The 19,768-nt window shown below is 41.6% G+C and overlaps 1 protein-coding gene and 1 long non-coding RNA gene across 3 annotated transcripts in view; both read left to right on the top strand.

Moving 5' to 3' along the window:
• Nucleotides 1-19,768, top strand: part of LOC144295740 (WD repeat-containing protein on Y chromosome-like) — a 34,745-nt gene that overhangs the window by 13,660 nt on the left and 1,317 nt on the right. The window contains exons 5-10 of one of the 2 annotated variants that reach the window (XM_077868192.1): nt 13,084-13,179; nt 14,616-14,674; nt 14,989-15,096; nt 15,333-15,471; nt 17,172-17,211; nt 18,908-19,092. In XM_077868192.1, the coding sequence (XP_077724318.1) occupies nt 13,084-13,119 (36 nt within the window). In that variant the 3' untranslated portion in view covers nt 13,120-13,179; nt 14,616-14,674; nt 14,989-15,096; ... (1 more) ...; nt 17,172-17,211; nt 18,908-19,092. Of the gene's footprint in view, nt 1-13,083; nt 13,180-14,615; nt 14,675-14,988; nt 15,472-17,171; nt 17,212-18,907; nt 19,093-19,768 lie in introns of both variants that reach the window. The other variant, XM_077868193.1, reaches the window with a different exon arrangement.
• Nucleotides 1,599-3,292, top strand: LOC144295745 (uncharacterized). The gene is made up of 2 exons (XR_013362839.1): nt 1,599-2,926; nt 3,007-3,292. It is a non-coding gene; the product is annotated as an uncharacterized LOC144295745 (long non-coding RNA).

Below are 19,768 nucleotides of genomic sequence, written 5' to 3'. Positions count from 1 at the left end.
TTTCCTGTCTCCACTCTGGAATTTCCTGCTTCCTCCTCTTCTCTTACACACACCTCAGCAATCTTTCAAGGTCCAACTCAAGTCCTATCTCCTCCACAAAAATTGTCTTCAGTGCTCTCGACTCATACAGGCACCTTCCTCTTTGTGACCACCCAAGCTGATGCCTCCTATATAGTGCTGGATTCAGTTCTCACTTGCCTGCTCTGTTTCACACTCATGAGCCTTGTGTCTCTAATTATTCAGCAGGCACTTAGGGCAACAAGCAACTCATTTGTGTTTCCCTCTTCTTCCTTCTCTTTTTTTTCCTCTTCTTCCTTCTTAATCTGTCAAAACCCTTCTTATTCTTCAATGCACAACTCTGGATATCGGCTCCTCTGAGAAAAATTTCTAGATCCCTCCCACATCCAGGCAGAATGAAGGGCTCCATTAGCATCTGGGCTCCTAATTCTATGCTAGCAGTCTCCTTCAATAGCTTACTTTTGATATGCATTATCTTCCCTGCCTGTGGGTGGCAAAGAGATGTTGAATTGAGATATAAATACTCTCTTAGCTCTTACTGTATCCCTGTAATAAACTCTCAGATACTTACACTGGTAATAAACTCTCAGATACTTACTGAATTGAGTTATTGATTTAAGTATTTGCTCATCTTGCAGATCTATGTGTAATCTTTATAACATATGTCCACTGTCACGATCCACAGCATCTAAGCCACATTGCAGTTATATTTGTGGAGGAGAGAATATAACCCAAGATCTTCATGATGTCTGAAGTTATGAATACCAGTACACCACATTTTATTCATTGAGTTGCAAAGCACAGTGCTAGGGACCACCAACTTACAATGCCTCTGAAAATGCTTGAAAATGAAATGATTTAAACTAATAAATATGCAATTAAATGTTTACAATGTGTTACATAGGAACTGCAACTTACACACATCCACATATACAGTTTTATTTAATATGGAACTTTACTTTTTAAGAATAATGAATAATTTTTCATCAACAGAGCTTACAACTATAAATATTTTGTAAATATTTTAAAATTAAGAGCAAAATTATATTTAATTTGGGATGTGGTTGCATTTTAATATGTTTAATTGAATGGGAACTTCAGAAGGAAGAAGTGCTTGGGGCAAGGAAGTTCTTAGAGGAGCCCTGCTAGGGCATGAAATCCCCTCTACAAAATGCACCTAAAAAGTATAAATAGCACCTTTAGACTTTTCTTGATTCTATAAATAGAACCCTGAAGTCATTTTTAAAGATATTGTAATTGCTCACTTCAATCTTTTCACTCTCATTACCTGCAGTAGCAGGTGATATTCTTGGGGGGTTTTCTTTTTAAGGAAACAAACGTGTGACTGTTTAATTACTTAACGGGAAGACAGGTCCATAAGGAAGATGTCTCCTTTGGGTGTCAATCCAGAGCTATTTTCCTCACTCAGGGCCCCTCTGCTCATTCAATGTCAACAGACACTTCATTCAGTTCTGGATCTCAACCACATTACACATCACTGCATGTTGTGAAACTTTGGGATGTTTGCAAATGTCAGAATAACTAAAGTAAAACTGAGTAATGCTGAGGGTCTATCACAATACTAAGGAGAACAAATTGGATGCACCTGAGCTGTAGACATCCCCAGAAATCCTGACATCATAACAGGACAGAGGGGAAGGAAGCAAAGTGTGCACTACTAAAATCTCGTCTCAGGTATATGAAATCAACAACAGTGAGAGGATGCCTTCTGGTTTCTGGATTGGAGGACTGGAAGTTTCTCTATGTCAATGGAACAGCCTCTTTTACAAAGTGGAAGACTAAAAGGAACATTCAGTAGTTCTGAGAAAGGGTGGTATCCTCAAGCATTTCTCCTCCCACACTGTCACTGCCTTTGGGTGCAGGCTTTCTGGAGGAAAAGCTCCAGAAAGTGCTCTCCTTATGGTGGGCACTTACCTATCCTAAGTCATGAAAGATACCACTCAACTCCCTCTATAGATGATTCTAATTCAAAAGTTGCTCAAGGGATGGAGCTGAAAGAAAGTAATTTCAAGACTGGAACTAGGTGGACTGAGCAAAATCTTAAAGCTGAGGGTTGAGAAGATATGTCTGTCCCTCCAAATAGGCGGTCTTTCTCACTCAGCTGTGCCTTGGTCCTGAATACATTTTGCTGCTCAAAATTCAATCAGCACCTATTCCTCTCAGCCTAGGTAGTCAGGAGATTTTTATCCAAAGATTTCTAAATTTCTAATCTTCTCACTGAGTGTTATGGGCTAAATTGTGTTCTCCCAAAATTCATATGTTGAAGTCCTAACCTCAGCAGCTAAGAATGTTACTGTATTTGAAGATAGAGCCTCAAAGAGGGGATTAAATTAACATGAGGATGTTAGAATGGGCCCTCATCCAATCTAACTGGTGTCTCTATAACAAGAGGAAATTTGGACACATAGAGACCCTGGGTGTGCAAACACAGGGGAAAGACCATGTGAGGACACAACAAGAAGGTGTCCATTTGTGAGCCAAGAAAAGGTATCTCAAAAGAAAACAGACCTGCCAACAACTTGATCTTGGGCTTCTAGCCTCCAGAACTCTGAGAAACTAAATGTTCATTGTTTGAGTCCCCCATTCTGTGGTATTTTGTTATGCAGCCCCAGCAAATGAATATGCTGAAGTAAGCCAACTTGTATTGGATATATAGATACTTTCAGGGTAAATTTTCATCTTTCATATCTATACTTTTTTATCTAGACTTCTAAATGCAAATTCTCTTTAATTTGATAGTCAATATCTCTAGGTCACGTTTTTTCAACTTCTGGATATAGGTGGTAAAAGTGTGGGACTTTGAAACAGGAAAGCTGTTGTCTGGATTTACTGGGGCTCATGGCAATGCTGGAATCACATGTCTGACCTTTGACTCCAGTGGAAGAAGGTATGTGTCTTCTCCAGTACCTTCAACCATTAGGTAATGAGATCCCTGACATGATTTCCTGACGGGAGACTGTTTCCTAGGCTAATCACTGGGGGCAGAGACCGCTGTCTGAAGATATGGAGCTACAACAATGGATATTGTCTGCACACACTGAAACATGGCAAGTCACTTCCTACCAAGGATGTCCATAACATAATGTTGCGAGGGTGGAAATTTGTTGTCAATACAGAAGAAACAAATGAGATGGAATCTAGAATGCATGTAACAATCCTACACCCTTTTTCTTTGGCACTTTGTTTTACCAATGACTCTAAACTTCTACTGAAGAGAGACATATTTTACATAAATGTGTGTGCTCTGAGCTAAGCCTCCTGCACTTGGTCTTTTATTACCTGGTATATTTATGTAAGTTCTTAAATGAGCTTAACTTTTCTAAACATTTTAATCATCACATAAGTCAAAATCTAGATAAACAAACTAAAAGCCAGTCTGTTTTGTGCACTACTGTGATTTTTTTTCCAAGGCCTTTTATTCCACTTGTTCATGTGCTGTGCCTGATCCTCGTAGAATTTCCACAAGTCTGACCTGTCATCCTTCTATAAGGAAGATAAGAGAAAGACATTTTTTCAACTATCAGAGAACATAAATGAAGTCAAAGTAAAAAAGACATAAATTACCCAGGGTAATGAGTTTGTGATTCCTAGTTCTGCTTTCGACCTATATACATTCACTTGTTCACTCACTCACTCACTCACTCACTCACTCAACAAGTGCCAGGCACCGTGTAGGGTCCTGTCAGCAGAAGGCGAGCCTCTTTCCAGAGCTGAGCAAGGGCAAGTCCAGCTTTTTAGGGCAATGAATGTGACAAGAAGCCAGCAGTACTTTGATACCTTGAATAACCCCTAGATGTGGTCTGAAAACTAGAAAGTAAGTACTGAAGTTTTCTTCAATCATCAGTTTAGATGAGTCAATCTGTTCAAGCTGATTCAAGAACCAGTAAGAAAATTGTCTAATATACTTTGATAATGTTATCTTTCTAGATGAAAAGCAAAGTGAAGTGTGTGATTGTACCTACTTGGAGGTGAACCAAAATAAGTGAGTTATATTCGGTTTGGATATAGAGAGGCATCTTTTTGATACAAAATCTATCCTGGAGGAGGACACCAAGACAGTGAAGGGAATTTTCCAGGAGGAAACACGTCAAAGAATTCCCAAGGACCCCAGTTGCTCCCTGATGGTAATTTAGGCAACTAGCCTCTTCTAGAACATTGCAAGCAATTCTCTGCATGTTTTGATGACTGTTTAGAGGTAGGGATAGGGAGTACTGTATCTCTCCACCAAATGCTTTCTCAAGGAATAAATCACAGACTAGATTACTAGACTAGTTAAATTCAGTACCCACAGGTTAAAGAATAAAAATCCCATAAATTCTCTCCTGAACACTAAAAGAATAAAAACAATTCCTGATCAGTTTCTGTTTGTGTCTTGCCTCCATGGTTCAACCATGCTTTTAGGATCGAGAAACCCTCAGGAGGGTAGCTGCTCAGGGAGTAGCATCTGTAGACCTTGGAATTATAGATCCCTTAAGCACCAGTGAAAATACTGGCCCTAATTTATCAAATCACATTTTATCTTATTCTTCATAAAAAAAATTTTCCTGCTCTATTTATCATATTGACATGGCAAAATTAAACCACAGTGTTGATTGCATGCAAAAATTAAAGAAATGATAAGCTTAAATACTGAAATGTACTAGTTTGTTACTGTTCTAGGTGTATCATAGCTGTTGGATGGGACAAAAGAATAAATGTGTACTTTGTAAGTGAAATGTAGAAAATCAGGTCTTCAAAATTCTGCTTACAATTGCTATCCTCCCCACACCCACACCCGTTGGTTCTTTCCCCACTAAAAACAAAGCTCGTAGTAATTCTTTATGCTCCTGCTCTCTAGTACAAGTCAAACCATGATAGAGACAGAAGAATTTCCTCCCTTCCTCCCTCCCTCTTCTTCCCTTTTAAAAACCTTTTTTACTTTGTTTTTTTGTCTCTTCCCTCTAGTTCTCTTTTATAGGAAGAAGTATAATGACACTGCACCTAATTCTGGGAGGGGGGTGGTTCCCACACAAACAAGTAATTCTCTAATACCTACGATGTCCTGCAATTCAGCTCAATCCTGACACCCTCTCCCCGGGGATGGCATCTGATCCCAAGTTACAGGCTCACTCCCACGAGCCTGCCCTTCTTACCACCACCCCCCGCCCCCGACTTTAGACACCTCCCATGCTCTCATCACTTAAGAAGTTCCAAGAGTTTTAGGAGTCGTCTGCCAGAAATGGAGACCAAAATTAAATACTTATTCTTATCACAAATTGCAATATCACAAAATATTAGCTAGAAGAGCTGTCAGAGGTACGGAGGGCATTCCTGGGAATCCAAAGCAGATGGTATTTGGAAAGCATAGCTCTCCACACCTTACTTTGTGTTCTTACCCCTTGTACAGGCTGACATGCTCCCTACTCCCTAGAATGCAGGAGCTTCAGCTCTAACTCCTATGCCCTCATCCCTAAATGAGGGTTAGCCTCTCTGTCAGTTGTCCAGCCTTTTACTTTCTTCCTTCCACCTTGTCCTTTTGCCCCTGAACCTCTCTAAGTGGAAAGGGGAGATGAAATGCCATCCATAAGCATCTCTATGGGGAAAAAAATCTTGTTTTTATGGCTTAGAGATGGAGAAGGGATTCAGAGAAAGGGGAAGTTGAAAATGCTGACTGAAACTAAGTTTTAAATCTACCTGTGACATTTTATTTCCCCTGCTTGCTATGCCGGATGGTCATGGATTTCCAACAGTCTTTAAACATTGTAAGTTCTTTATTCATTTGAAGGTGTACTGTATTTCACAGCCTAAGCCTTGCATCCCCAGATGATTTGAGAGATGACTACCTGAGAAGCCCTGGCATTGAATTCATCCTATGGTATTATAGGTTCCTGAGCTAAAGGCTTTTGTTTTATTTTTTTTTTTTTTTTTTTTTTTTTTTTTTTTTTTTTTTAAGGCTTTTGTTTTAACGAATGCAACCGTTATGGGTCTTATTATGAAGGCAAAGCTATGCAGACCATCCAAGGAGAGTTTGTCAGTTGACATATGATTCGTTGAAATGCAATCACCCAAACGTCAGAAGTGGATTGCTTTTTATTCTCACTAGCACTAGGGGAATTTGCTTTGACATTTTGAAAATCTACATCATTGGTGGGGTGAGGGGTAAGGTTATAAAATGTGCCAACACCTTCTCTCTGAAGTTGTGAGTGTGTTGGCAGCTCATTTCACTGCTTATACAACGTCCCCTCTTTGGCTTTGCATCCAGGATGCACCATGTGACTTTCATCACTTCTGGAAGCCTCAGCCACACTGGCAGGATGACCTGGTGAGCCCTGGTCTGCTGTCTTGCTCTCAACCCAAACAGTGGCACATGATGAGGATATACTTCACTCACAGCCTCACCCTGACTCTCCTGGGCCTGCTTAAGGTTATCACAAACACCTCAAAAGCCTCTGCAGTGGCAGGATTCATGACGGGTCCAGGTAGAGCCAGGAGCACTGATGTCCAAGCAGCTGCTTCCCTTCCAGGAAGAGTGATGGCCTTGTGTTCAGATTGGGGTATGGGGCCTCATTGACAGGCAGTGGAGGGGGGGGGAACCACAGGAGGAGGATCCCAGGTATATGTGGTCACAAATCACAGAAGGAGGCAGGATTTGTCAGAAGATTGTGGAAAAGAGAGAACCATTGACCTTCTCTTTTCTGTCTTCTCTTTTTCAACTGTCTTATACCACCACCCTGCCAGCTACTTGAAGGCAGAAGGGACATCTTAGATGACAAAGGACACTCAGTGGGAAGTATGTGGAGGCAAGGGAGAAAAAAAATGTCTTTACAGTGCCAAGAGAAGTGAATTCTCTTCATGTGGAAACTGTACCCCAGTGAGAAAGTTGAGAGGATAGTGGCCAGGGACTCTTTAATCTCTGAAGCACTGGTCTCAAAAACTCCATTTTGGTTTCTCATTTTCTTAAGGATCCATATCCAAATCCTCCTTTCAAGGAGAGTAGGTGATCTCAATTCCTAACTGCCTGTGTAAGCCACAGGTGGGAGCCCTGTAGGAATCAAGTCAAGGGATAACACACTCTGGGATTTACACTTGAGCTATTGGGAAGCCAAGCCCTTGATCAGAGTTGGTTTCCATTATCCCATTGCCATCAACATTTCAGCCTCAAACAGGCATCCTTGCAAATACTATGCTTGCCAGCACAACGCAGAGGTCAGGAAACTGTTAAAAGTATCACTTCCCTGGGGAAGGTAATAAACTGACTCAAGGAGAGGCAGCATCTCCTGCATGGAGTGATGCCCTGATCTTTGGGTCTGGGCCTCAAGGTTCCAGATGAGTCTTCGAGGTTCTAGAAGAGTTTTCTGTGGGCCAGCTCAAAAGGAGGAATACGTCTGCATCCTCTATCTTAGGCATCAGATGAAGGGGAGCTAGCCAGGGGTGACTGAGGATTTGAAGTCTGACCTTGTCCCTCTCCATCTCTTTCTTTAGAACCATGGGCACAGGGAAGACATCCTCTGTGTGGCTCAATGCCCACCTTTTCTTCTTGCCACCTCCAGTTATGATGGGGAGATCATCATTTGGAATGTCATCTCAGGCCACATGTACTGTAGGCTGAATACTCCCAGCCCCTCAGATGGTGCAGAAGACAGAAAATGTAGGTGAGGGGTAGGCTCCATGGCTGGTCTGCACAGGCCCATCAGGCTTGGATTCCTGGTATATCCTAAAGAGATCTCAATTCTGGACAGAGTCCCAGTTAGAAGGGATGAGCCAGGTTTCAGGTTTAACTTGTCAGGTCTGCCAAAGCTGGAAGAGGGTTTAAGAGTTTGGCTAGCTCAGTCCACACCCCCAGGCACTAGTCCATCAGAGCCTGTCTTAGACTCACCCACCACCTCTGGGAGCCTTTCCTCATCCACTGTCCCCCAAAGGATTCTCTCCCCTGTTGAGCCTGTTAGGCCTTGTTACAGTGCCAATTTTACCCCTCTGTCTTTACAAGCTCCTTTTGCCCAGCTAGCAGGCCTGCTCTCCCAACTCACCTCAGATACCATCTTCTGATGTGTCACTCAGCTATCTGCCCTCAGAATTTATGCCACCCTCTCCATCAGCCCCTTCAGGTGGCCCCCAGGGTCCCAGAGTCTTCACATTGCCCATGACCCCCTGTACTCCTCCACATGGGTCAGTCTTTATTACTTGTGTGTGTGTGTGTGTGTGCATGTGTGTGTGGTGTATAGTTTTGTTTTTTTACAGTTTGTTTGTTTATTGCATGCAAGGATGGTGGGGAGGAGCAGAGGGGGAAAGAGAATCCTTGAGCAGCCCCCCACTGAGCATGGAGTCTGATGCAGGGCTTAATCCCAGGATCCTGAGATCAGATCTGAGCTGAAACCAAGAGTCAGATGCTAAACTGACTAAGCCACCCATGCACCCCTTATTACTTGTATGTTTTATTGCAAAACTTTTCCCCACGCTCCCACCCCATTCTCCCTAGTTTTTCTGCCCTGATTCCATTTCTTCAAGACCCTCTCTCTTTGCTAATGTGATTGTGGGCCCATTCTTTCACATCTTCATTTAAAACATATTGGTGTGTTTTAATGATGAGTTCCTGCCACGTGCCATGCCCAGTGCTAGGTACTGGGGATGGTAACCACACCCGTCTCCCTCCAAGTCATGAACCATTTGAAAAACGCACTTATCTATCAGTTTCATGGCAGGTTGTACTGGATGGAAAACCATGGGAACACACAGCCAAAGGCTTCCTATCACTCCTTGCCTAACCTCTAGTGTCCAGGATCATCCTTCCCAGTGGCAGTCTAAAGACACCTGCCAACAGCCAGGAGATCCACTATCTCACACCCATGGAACCCAGGGGAGACACAGGGCACTGGTGATTTTACATAGAACTGGGGAATTCTTGCATTTCCTGAAACCCAACCAGCAAACCCTCAGAGAACCCCACACTGTAATCCCCTACTTCAGGCATTTGATAAGTTACTAGTCAAGGAACAGCTCTAATGACTCATTTGATCAGAAAATATCTTTGAGCCATTCCCCTTGGGCATACCCTAAGGGAGATGCATAGAAAAGACTAGAGAGAGATGTGAGGCTTGATGCTGCCTTCAAGGGCCTCACAGTCTAAATTCAGAGACGAGATGTGCATGCCCAAGCAGGTAAAATAATGGTAAAGCAATGCCATCATCTTCTGGACTGCTGTGGTTGAGACACACTCTGGCAGGCAGTGGTTAGAAACTGAACACCATGAGATTAAAAAGAAACTCTTACCTATAGACTTATTATCCAGTCTATTCCTATCCACTTTGCTATAACGTAAAAAAGATCCTTCTATGAGGCTCTTTCCAAGAGTGCTTAAAACCTTAAAAAAATCTTTGGGGAAAAAGTGGTGGCATTTTCTTCTAAGTGATTATTTTTATTGCCATTAAAATGAAAATAAAGTCACTGGCCAAGAATGCACTGTTGACCTTTCAGCCAGCAGCTCTAATTTAAAATCCTGTTTGCAGCGGCATTTATTGCTTAAAGTTATGTGACTGCTGGCTTTGAGAAACTCCTTTTCTGCTCCCAAAATGTAAAGCCAGCCATAACTACCATAATTCACATTTCTACATTGCACAAATGAGATGAAAATATGTGAAAGTTCCCTACCCGTCCAGGAAAGAGCAGTATTGGCTGTTCTTGAAGGTCAAACCAGGACCTAGTGGTTTTTTCACCACTGGGATTAGTTAAGAGGTCATCATCTTATTTGGAAAACTGTCCAGACAGTTCTTCTGAAGTCATTCTTAGTAGAGAAGGGAGCTAAGAGAGAAAGACAATTGTGCAAGCAAAGCCAAATGAGCTAAAAACAAATTCCTTCTGCTGACTTTTCAACATTTTACCTTCATTCTTCCTTATATTGGGGATTGCCACATCTTCCTTGACATCAAAGAGAAAAAGATTGACAGTGAAAGAGAGAGAGAGAGATTTCAACCAGCCTAAAATCCAGGAAAGCAGCGAGCTCACTGAAAGACTAAGGCTTTTTCTTTCTCCTCCTGCCCTTCCTCCATCCTCCACCCCTCCTCTTTCCCCTCCTTCTCTCTCGTCTTCATCTTTCTTTGTTAATTGTAGTAAAATACACACAGCAAAATGTACTGTGCAATGGTATTAAATATATTCACATGGTTATGCAACATCATCACTGCCAATCCACAGAAACTTTCATCATCCTCACCTGAAACTCTGTCCCCACTAAACACTAACTCCCCATTCTTACCTCCCTACTGCCCCTGCAACCACCATTATACCCACTGCCTTTATGATTTTGACCGAGTTCTTCATGTGTATGGAATCATATAGTATTTGTCTTTTTGTGGCTGGCTTATTTCACTTAGCATAATGTCCTCAAGTTTTACTCATGTTGTAGCATATTAAAGAATATACTTCCTTTTTAAGGCTGAATAATATTCCATTGTGTTTGGATATGCCACAGTTTGCTAATCTGTTTTCCCATCAGTAGCCACTGGGTTGCTCCACATTTTAGCTATTGTGAATAATGTTGCTATAAACATTGGTGTACAAATATCTCTTCAAGACCCTGCTTTTCAAAGGTTTGGGATGTATATTCAGAAGTGGAATTGCTTGATCATGTGATAATTTTATTTTCAATTTTTTGAGGAACCTCGGTACTGTTCTCCACAATGGCTGCACCAATTTACATTCCCACCAATAATGCACAAGGTCCGAATTTCTCCACATCACCGCCAACACTTGTTCTTTTCTTCTTTCTTTCTTTCTCTCTTTCTTTCTTTCTCTCTTTCTTTTTCTTTTCTTTCTTTCTTTCTTTCTTTCTTTCTTTCTTTCTTTCTTTCTTTTCTTTCTTTCTTTCTTTCTTTCTTTCTTTCTTTCTTTCCTTCCTTCCTTCCTTCCTTCCTTCCTTCCTTCTTTCTTTCTTTCTTTCTTTCTTTCTTTCTTTCTTTCTTTCTTTCTTTCTTTCTTTCTTTCCTTCTTTCTTTCTTTTTTTCTCCCTTCCTTTTATAGTCACCGTAATGAGTGTGAGGTGGTACCTCATTGTGGTTTTGATTTGCAGTTCCCAAATGATGAGTGATGCTAAACATCTCTTCATGTACATATTAGCCATTTGTAAATATTTTTTGGGTAAACCATCTGTTCAAGTCCTTTGCCCACTTTTGAATCAGGTCGTTTGGTTTTTCTGTTGAGTTTTAGAAATTCTCTCTACATTCTGGATATTAATTCCTTATTAGATATATGACTTACAAATATCTTCTCTTAATCTGTAGGTTGTCTTTTTAATTTGGGTAGTGTCTTTTGATGCACATTTTAAGAAATTTTCATGAAGTTCAATTTGTCTATTTTAAATTTTGTTACCTGTGCCTTTGGTGTCACATCCCAGAAATCACTGCCAAATCCAATGTCATGATATTTTTGTCCTGTGTTTTCTCCTAAGAGTTTTAGTGTTTTAGGTCTTATATTCAGGTCTTTGATCCATTTTTTAGTTAATTTTTATATGTAGTATTAGGTAAGGGTCCAACTTCATTCTTTTGCAGGTAGATATCCAGTTTCTCTACACAATTTGTTGAAAAGACTGTTCTTTCCCAATAGAACAGCCTTGGCACCCTTGTCAAATATTATTTGACTATAATTGTGAGGGTTCATTTTTGGGCTCTCTATTCTATTCCATTTGTCTACGTGTCTGTCTTTATGCCAGTACCACACTGTTTTGATTACTGTAGGTTTTTTTAAAAAAAGATTTTCCTTATTTATTCATGAGAGACAGAGAGAGAGAGAGAGAGAGAGAGAGAGAGAGAGAGGCAGAGATGCAAGCAGAGGGAGAAGCAGGCTCCATGCAGGGAGCCCAATGTGGGACTCGATCCTGGGACCCCAGGATCATGCCCTGGGCTGAAGGCAGGTGCTAAACCACTGAGCCATGCAGGCGTCCCTGATTACTGTAGTTTTATAGTAAGTATTAAAATCGAGACATGTGAGTTTTAATCTTCTTTTCAAGATTGTTTTGGGTATCTGGGGTCCCTTGAAATTCCATACAAACTTTAGGATGGGTTTTCTATTTCTGCAAAAATCATCACTGAGATTGCATTGAGTCTGTAGATTGCTTTGTGTAGTATTGACATTTTCACAATATTAAGGCTGCAAATCCATGAACATGGATGTGTTTCCATTTATGTTCTAAGTTTTTTTCAGCAATGTTTTGTAGTAGTTTTCATTATACAAGTCTTTCACTTCCTTAATTCCTAAGTATTGTACTTTTTGATGCCACTGAAAATGTTTTTGTAATTTCCTCTTCAGATTTCTCCTTGTTTGTCTATAGAAATGCAACTGATTATTTTGTGTTGGTTTTGTATCCTGCTACTTTGCTGAATTCATTGATTAGTTCTTAGATACTAAGGCTTTTTAACTAGGAAAACAATATAGTATTATTTATTTATAAATAATGATATTGTCTATTATAACAATATAATATTTAATAGATATAATAATTTAAATAATATTTAATTATAATTAACATAACAATATATAAATATTATAAAATAGTATATTTAATCTTTTAAATATAACCACACCTGTCTCCTCCAAGTCATGAACCATTAGAAAAACACAAATCTCCACTTCATCTGGCTATGGAACTAATGCTCCAGTATCATGGGATTTCATGTGGTTTACCTCTTGGTAAATATAAAAAGTGACATAAAGGTTAATTTGTATTCCTCCAATCCAGGAATTTCTGGAGATCGGGGACTTCTTGAGAAGCACCTGTAAATTCCCAAAGTCTCTCAAATCCTTGTCTCTCTCCAAAAGTCCAAGGGCTCTGGGAAATGCCAGGGTTCCTGGGCTGCTGGGGCTGTTAACCTTCACACTTGACTTTATCTGGGTTGGTTCTTAAGCAGCGAAGGTACCTGCCCGCTTGCCCGCACACCTGTGTGCACAGCTCCTGCTTCAGGCCCACTGTGTGTTTGGGGGGGAGGAGGGGAGAGGGCAGAGCTGCAGAAGGGGGAGGGGGAAAGAAAGGGCTGTGAGCATTGTGGAGAGCACAGCCAAACTCTCCCTGGTCACCAGGCCCAGACCAGAGTGTTTCCTGCCTTGCCTTCCTGAAGACACGGGCTGCCAAGTTTGAATCACCTGCTGCTTCCCTAATCACCAATGGGCCCGAAGGTGAGAATGGCATGTCATTACCCCCACTCCCCCAGAGGCTGTGCTGCTCTGTCTAAGACTTGGTTACTGCAGGCCCAGGCTTGGAGAGGGAGGGTCCCCAAGCACTCACTGCTCTCCTCTGCACCCTCTGCAATTCCTCCCTCCTGCTGCTCCCTCTCCCTAGAGCCCAGGCTGACTAGCCTCCCACCCCGGCCTGCTCTGGCCCAGTCCTGCCAGTCAGGGCGGTGGTCACACAGGGAGTGAGGCCTGACTCCCACTCCCTCCAAATCAAGTTTCCTTGCCCAGCTGCCCACTCAGGGCCCTCTGCAAGTGAAGTGGGCCATGGAGGACATCATTTAGTCAGGCTCAGTAAACACCAAACCCAGCCTGTAAGGGTAGGGCCACAAGCGACCACAGGCAGCCTGATGGAAGAGCCTGAAGAAGAAAAACAAAGAATCCTACATGGAAATTAGCTATGTAACCTGCTTGTTTTAGGACAAAGAAGCCAAGGCTCCCCTGAGAGCTTAAGAATGAGCTTCTGAGTCCAGATCTGCCACTAACTAGCTAGGTGACACTACACAAATGACATGACCACCCCTCCGCCCCCCAAGGCTTTAGTAAAATGTAACAAGTGGGCCACAGTCCTGCTCCAAAGCTCTAAGATTTTAATTAAAATTTCCAGTTGAAAGCAGCCAGCCACCTGTGTCTGGTTGCAAGGGGAGGCTCAAGTTGTGTGTATTGATCCCAGGGTACTTGAATGTTTGTGTTCCTCTCATCAAGTGGTAATGGAGGCTGCCTCCTCCAAGTTGCAGACTCACAGCTCCAGCCCCAAAGCTGGAAATGCTCTTGGATGCTTCTCTTCACCCTCTACTCTGAGGCATCTATGGCTTCTGCTTTACCCAGTGGAAGCACAGAGCATCCCTTGTCCCTGAGAGAAGAGGAGGAAACTGCATTCATTAGGGAGCTCCCAAGAGGAAGTAATATGCATGGGGTCCCCACTTGCTACATGAGCACCCATGTATAAAGCACAGTCAAGAATGGTGCATGACTGGTAGGCAAAAAGAACCGGCCCCTGCCAAGGATCCCTTTGACTAGGCAAGTACCAGAGTGTATTTAAAATAAGTGCTTACACATACATGCACATGTGCACACACACACGTTAATTATTGCCATAGCCCAAACTTCTGGACCTTTCCTCCATAGGCAAAGCTGGAGACTTTCTCATCAGGAAAGCTGCCTAGATTAGTGGAGAAGGAAAAGGCTACTGAGCCATTTAATCCAAAACCCATAAAGAGGACCCCGTGCCCCAATACTCACTGATAATTCTAACTGATCGGTTAGCCAAGGGAAAAAGGAAAAAACCCTGGTGTCACGAGGCTGCAGTGCCTGTCAGCAAAGGCTCAGAGACTCAGCACTGCAGGGCAAAGTGTACCCTTCCTGCTGTTCCCTCCTCACAGGTTCTGTCACTTTCTGGAGGCTGTTCAGTGGAGCCTGTCCCATTGCAAACTTCATTCCTGTAAGTTGGGCAATTGATTGGAAATAACTTCCATGCTTTAGGTTTGTTGTTTTCTCTTTTTCTTTCTTTTAAGATTTTATTTATTTAGTTGAAAGAGAGAGAGAAAGCATGAGCGGGGGGAAAGGGAGAAGCAGACTCCTGCTGAACAGAGAACCTGATGCGGGGCTCGATCCCAGGACCTGAGATCATGACTTGAGCTGAGGGCAGATGCGTAACCGACTGAGCCACCCAGGTGCCCCTATGTTTTTTTTTTTCTTTTTTGACACTAGCCTGACTATGTAACACAGCAACTCTTCTGGGCTCTATGTTTTTAGCTTTACTTTCTATATAGCCTTCCTATCTTGCTGAAAGATTAACACCAGCACAGTGATTACTTCTAACTATAAATGAGATACAACATTCCACTTGCCATTGTCTGACAGGTAAGCTTTATCTGCAATGAGCCCCATGTGCATCTGTGATGGGCTGTGTGTGTGTCTGTGTGTATACGTCTGAAGGGCCCTATGTCTGTGTGTGTCTGTTTATGAGTGGTCCCGTGTGTATGTGACTGTGATGGGCTATGCTTGTGTGTATGTGTCTGTGATGGGTCATGTCTGTGTGTGTCTGTGATGGACCTTGTGGATGTCTCTGTAATGGGCCCTATGCATGTGTTTTCCAGTCCAAGGACAAAGCGCAGGTCAGTAGCATCGCAGTGACAGCAGATGTCCTTGTCTATGTGGCTGACCAGAAAGGCTTTGTGCACGTCTACGACATCAAAGAGTATGGCCTGCAGGGACCCGAGCTGCAATTCCCCAAAAGTAGGCAATGAACTCTTCATGTTAAATACTATGATAAGCACAGCTTCAGTTTTAATTTGATATTCTCGTTGGCAAAATTAAATTGTACCAGTGAGGATGGGGGGGGGGTCTCTTAAGCCTTTTAAGAATGGATTTAGAAAAAAAAATGGATTTAGAAACAAATATTTTCAGGAAAATATTCATGGTTGATGAGGTTACTGGGAAATGGGCACTCATATACTCTTGGTAGGGGGTCAACTGGTATATACTCTAGGCAAGTTGATAATACATATCTAAAGCTTCAAACCAGCAGCCCTACTCCTAGGCATTTGGCTGAAAGAAGTAATAGGACATGTGCACAAAGATTCAGATATCAGGTTGTGAATCAATACATTGTAAGAGAGAAAGACGATAATTAGAGACAGCCTGGATATCCAACATAAGGAAAATTGATTCAGTACATGATGGTGTGACAAATACACTGGAATATTACCTAGTCTTAGATAACAATGCTGTATATGAAAATGTATTCACAGAAAAATACTCCTGGTAAATTAGTAAATGAAAAAGTTCAGATTGCAAAGCAACATTAAAGTATGAGTCTTTGTTAAAATTAAGAAGTATATGGAAGATTGAAAATCTGGAAAGACATACACTGAAGTTTTAACAAATGTTATCTCTTTGAGATAACACTGAGGTTATGGATGTGTTTTGTTTTTTATTTTTGGAAATCTGTATTTTCTAAATTTTCTGGGAACATCTTGCTTTAGCAGTAACAAAAATGTTTAAAATTTTAGAGCTCTTTCATACAATTGTAAAAGTGCTTAAGTTTAGAAAAAAATCAACACAAAAGAATGGAAAATGAAAAGTGGTAGTTGTTACTCTGACCTCTTCTACCACCTAACCTGCCATTTCTGCATCCCAGGAACACTGTTAATGAATTTTAATTTTTTTCCAGAAGATACACACACACACACACACACGGGCATCTATATATACACAATACATAATTTTCAGTACTTGTTTGGTTTTTTTCTTTGTATCCCTTAGACAACTTTCCAAATAAGTATATTTAGCTCTGTTTAGAATATTTAATATCTAACATGTCTAAATGTCTATATGAAATCCCATTAAATACATTTCTATAAAGCCAATATAGAGGTAAATATTCACATACTTCCATTTAGTCACCTTTTCCTGTTCACCACAAAAGTTTAAATGCTACTGTAAAAGAGATTGGAATCTAGAAGTAAGAGCCACCTGCCTAGCCTTCGTTCTTTACTCCAGGTACTGGGAGCACAGCTCTTACCAGGCTATTTTACAAAGCTTTTTTGGTTATTTGTCTACTCCTGCATGCTTACCAAACCATAAACACTGAGGGAAACTATAACATAAGCACCTAGCATGGGAGCCATTTTATGTCTTTGGACCTGACAGGGGGTCTTGTGCATAGTAGGTGCTTGATAAACACTTATCAATTAATGTAGCAAAACCAACAAGTGCCACACCAGTACCTTTCTCTTTTCTGGACACTCACCCAGATCTGACCCCATCCTATAGGAACTGTTTTTTTTTTTAAATATGTATATTTTTTTATTGGAGTTCAGTTTGACAACATATAGTATAACCCAGTGCTCATCCTGTCAAGTGTCGTACAGCATCTAGCATCATGGTGGTTAACTCTCCCACTGTACTCAGGTGTGTTCTTCCTTTCAATTCAGATGTGATGGTCTGGCGGGCCCATGTCAGTGTGATGAGATCGTGAGTACCATCCATTTTAGAGTTCAAGAATTTGTAAGAGTTAAAATATGTTCATAACTTTCATCAAATCAACCATCTCAAGAAGGCCTCTGAATTAATAAAACTAGGAAAATGGTATTACAATCCTGCTGTTGGGGAAGCAAGATGTATGTATCACTTGCACAGCATTGACTAGAAGTCTTTGTTTTTCTTGTAAATGATTAATTATCTTCCTTGAATTGATCTGATCTGGTATTTTACTGTAAGTTTAGAAACTTCGTAAATTTATCTATCTATCTATCTATCTATCTATCTATCTATCTATCTATCTTTTATTTTTCTACTGAGTTGAAAAGACTCCGTGCTCACGGCACGACCTGAACTTTGGCCAGGCTATTTACAACCTCTTGATCTTCCCCCCAGACCCATCATCCATAAGATGGTTTCCATTGTATCTTGTTTGATATCTTGGGGCTGGAGCTGGAGAATTTGGAGAGTGTGGTGTGGTAAGAGGGAAAGAATGGTACCAAGAATAATTCAGAAGATTGGCCTGGCTTCTATATTAATGGAGCATTGATCCAATGTCCCTTTTATGCTGGAGCAGGCTTGGAGCATCTATCCTCCCTTTTTATCTCATTCGTTTGGAGCTGGTAAAAGAAAAGTTTCTGTTGTCATCCTCCCTTGACCGCACTGTGTGCCTGTGGAGCAGGAATGGGGGAGTACATAGGTATGGAACATCTACCTGGCCACCTCCTTAGTCCCATTTCTGGGCTTCTGATGTCGCCTCTGTCAAGTCATGAATTCTCTGAGGCCAAGTGTACTAGTCAGCTCAAGCTGCCTAACAAATACCATTGACTGGGCGACTGAAACAATAGACATTCATTTCTCACATGAGAATAGTTCACAGACTAGAAGTATGAGATCAGGTGCTAGCATGGTCAGGTTCTAGAGAGAGCTCTCTTCCTGGCTTGCAGAGGGCCATCTTCTTGTATCCTCACATGACAGAGAGACTGCTCTGTTATCTCAGATTCCTGTCAGATCAGGATTCCACCCTCATGACCTCATTTTAGTCTTAATTACTTCCATGAATGCTTTATCTCTAAATATAGTCACATTGGGGGTTAGGGCTTTAACATGTGAGCTTTGGGGGGAAACAGAATTAAGTCTATACCTCAAAGTCAACTTATATTCACAATAATTATTAAAATCAAAGACATTTAAATGTAGAGAACTCAGCTAGATTGAACTCGGTGAGCTTGGTAAGGAACCGCATTATCATAGGGTCATGCCTTGGTAGGAACAATTCAGGACTGGGGAAGCTGTGCATGGGGAAAGGCCTAGCCAGAGTGGGCTGAAGTACTAAGATTAACTTGAATTACTGTGTAGAGAGACTCTGTACCTATTTCAGCAGGTCATCTGGTCTCCCTAACTGATATTCCTGGAGGCAAATGCTAAAACTGTTTAGAATTTATCCTGTAAGTCCTTAGTATATTACTGAGTAGATTAAGCACCCACGTGATGCATTTTGTAGGAGGCACACCAGGCTCAAGTCTCCAGAGCCAACTGCCCTGGAGTTGTTTCTTATGAACTACAGAAGCAGAACTAAATTTGATTAGGTTGGTTGCTAGGTTGACCTAGCAATCTTAGCAGTAAGCTTTGCTCTGATTAGAAGACAGGTCAGTTTCCGTACTATGCTTATTTGTCTCTATTCTTCCAGGAACCTTTGGGCAGCATAGCCCCAGGGATATTTTCACTCCTGCCTCCTGGAGCCACCCTAGAGTGCCCTATGAAATTTTGACAGATCCCCGGAGCATGCCTGCTCTCCCAGTGCTGGAACAGGATGTGGCTGCTATGCACACAGAAGAGGAAGGGCAAGACAACGTGGTGGTGGAAGAGTTTAAGGTTGGTTCCAGCACATCCAATTCACATTTTTGCATTTTTAGAATTTTGTGGTTTCCAGGCAGATCAGCATGGAGTACAAACTGCAGCTTGAAAGAGTCAAGTAACGACCCAGAGAACCAAATAAATATGGGAATTAAAAGTGTGTCCCTAGATCATGATACTGACCAGAGTTGGGGTGAGATTTGTTGGTCCATCTGTGGAAATGGTCAAAGCTCATCTCCCAGTGCCACTTGACTTTGTCTTCCTTTTGACCAACAAAAAACAGTGACTGCCCATGGCCTTAGAATGTAAGGAAACTCAGCCTCATGCTCAGCCCAGCGGTCACATCTGAGAAGGACAGACACTGAAAATTCAGCGCACTGCACACGCTCCCCATTAAGAAATACACACAAAACCTTGGCTTCCTAACAAGTGAAAGGAAGAAATGATCAGGTTAGTACCCCAGTCTATGAAAGTCAAAATTGGAGCAAGAGATTTTGAGAAGGCTCTGGTAGATGCAGTCTTGATTTAGAGCTTAGTGAAATATATGGATTTCCGAGAAATGCTTGCCCTTTAATAAATTGAAAAGAAGGTCATTTCATGAGCTATTGCTCACTGGTTATGTTACAACTCAAAGCAGAACACCTGCTCTGCCAGCAAAATAATGTGTCTCGGGTTTTTCCTTGGCAGCCTCCTA

This window comes from Canis aureus, chromosome 24, assembly GCF_053574225.1.
Source record: "Canis aureus isolate CA01 chromosome 24, VMU_Caureus_v.1.0, whole genome shotgun sequence".
Classification (NCBI taxonomy): Eukaryota; Metazoa; Chordata; class Mammalia; order Carnivora; family Canidae; genus Canis; species Canis aureus.
The sequence above is the reverse complement of the archived record's forward strand: the minus strand, read 5'-3'. Positions and strand labels throughout refer to the sequence as shown.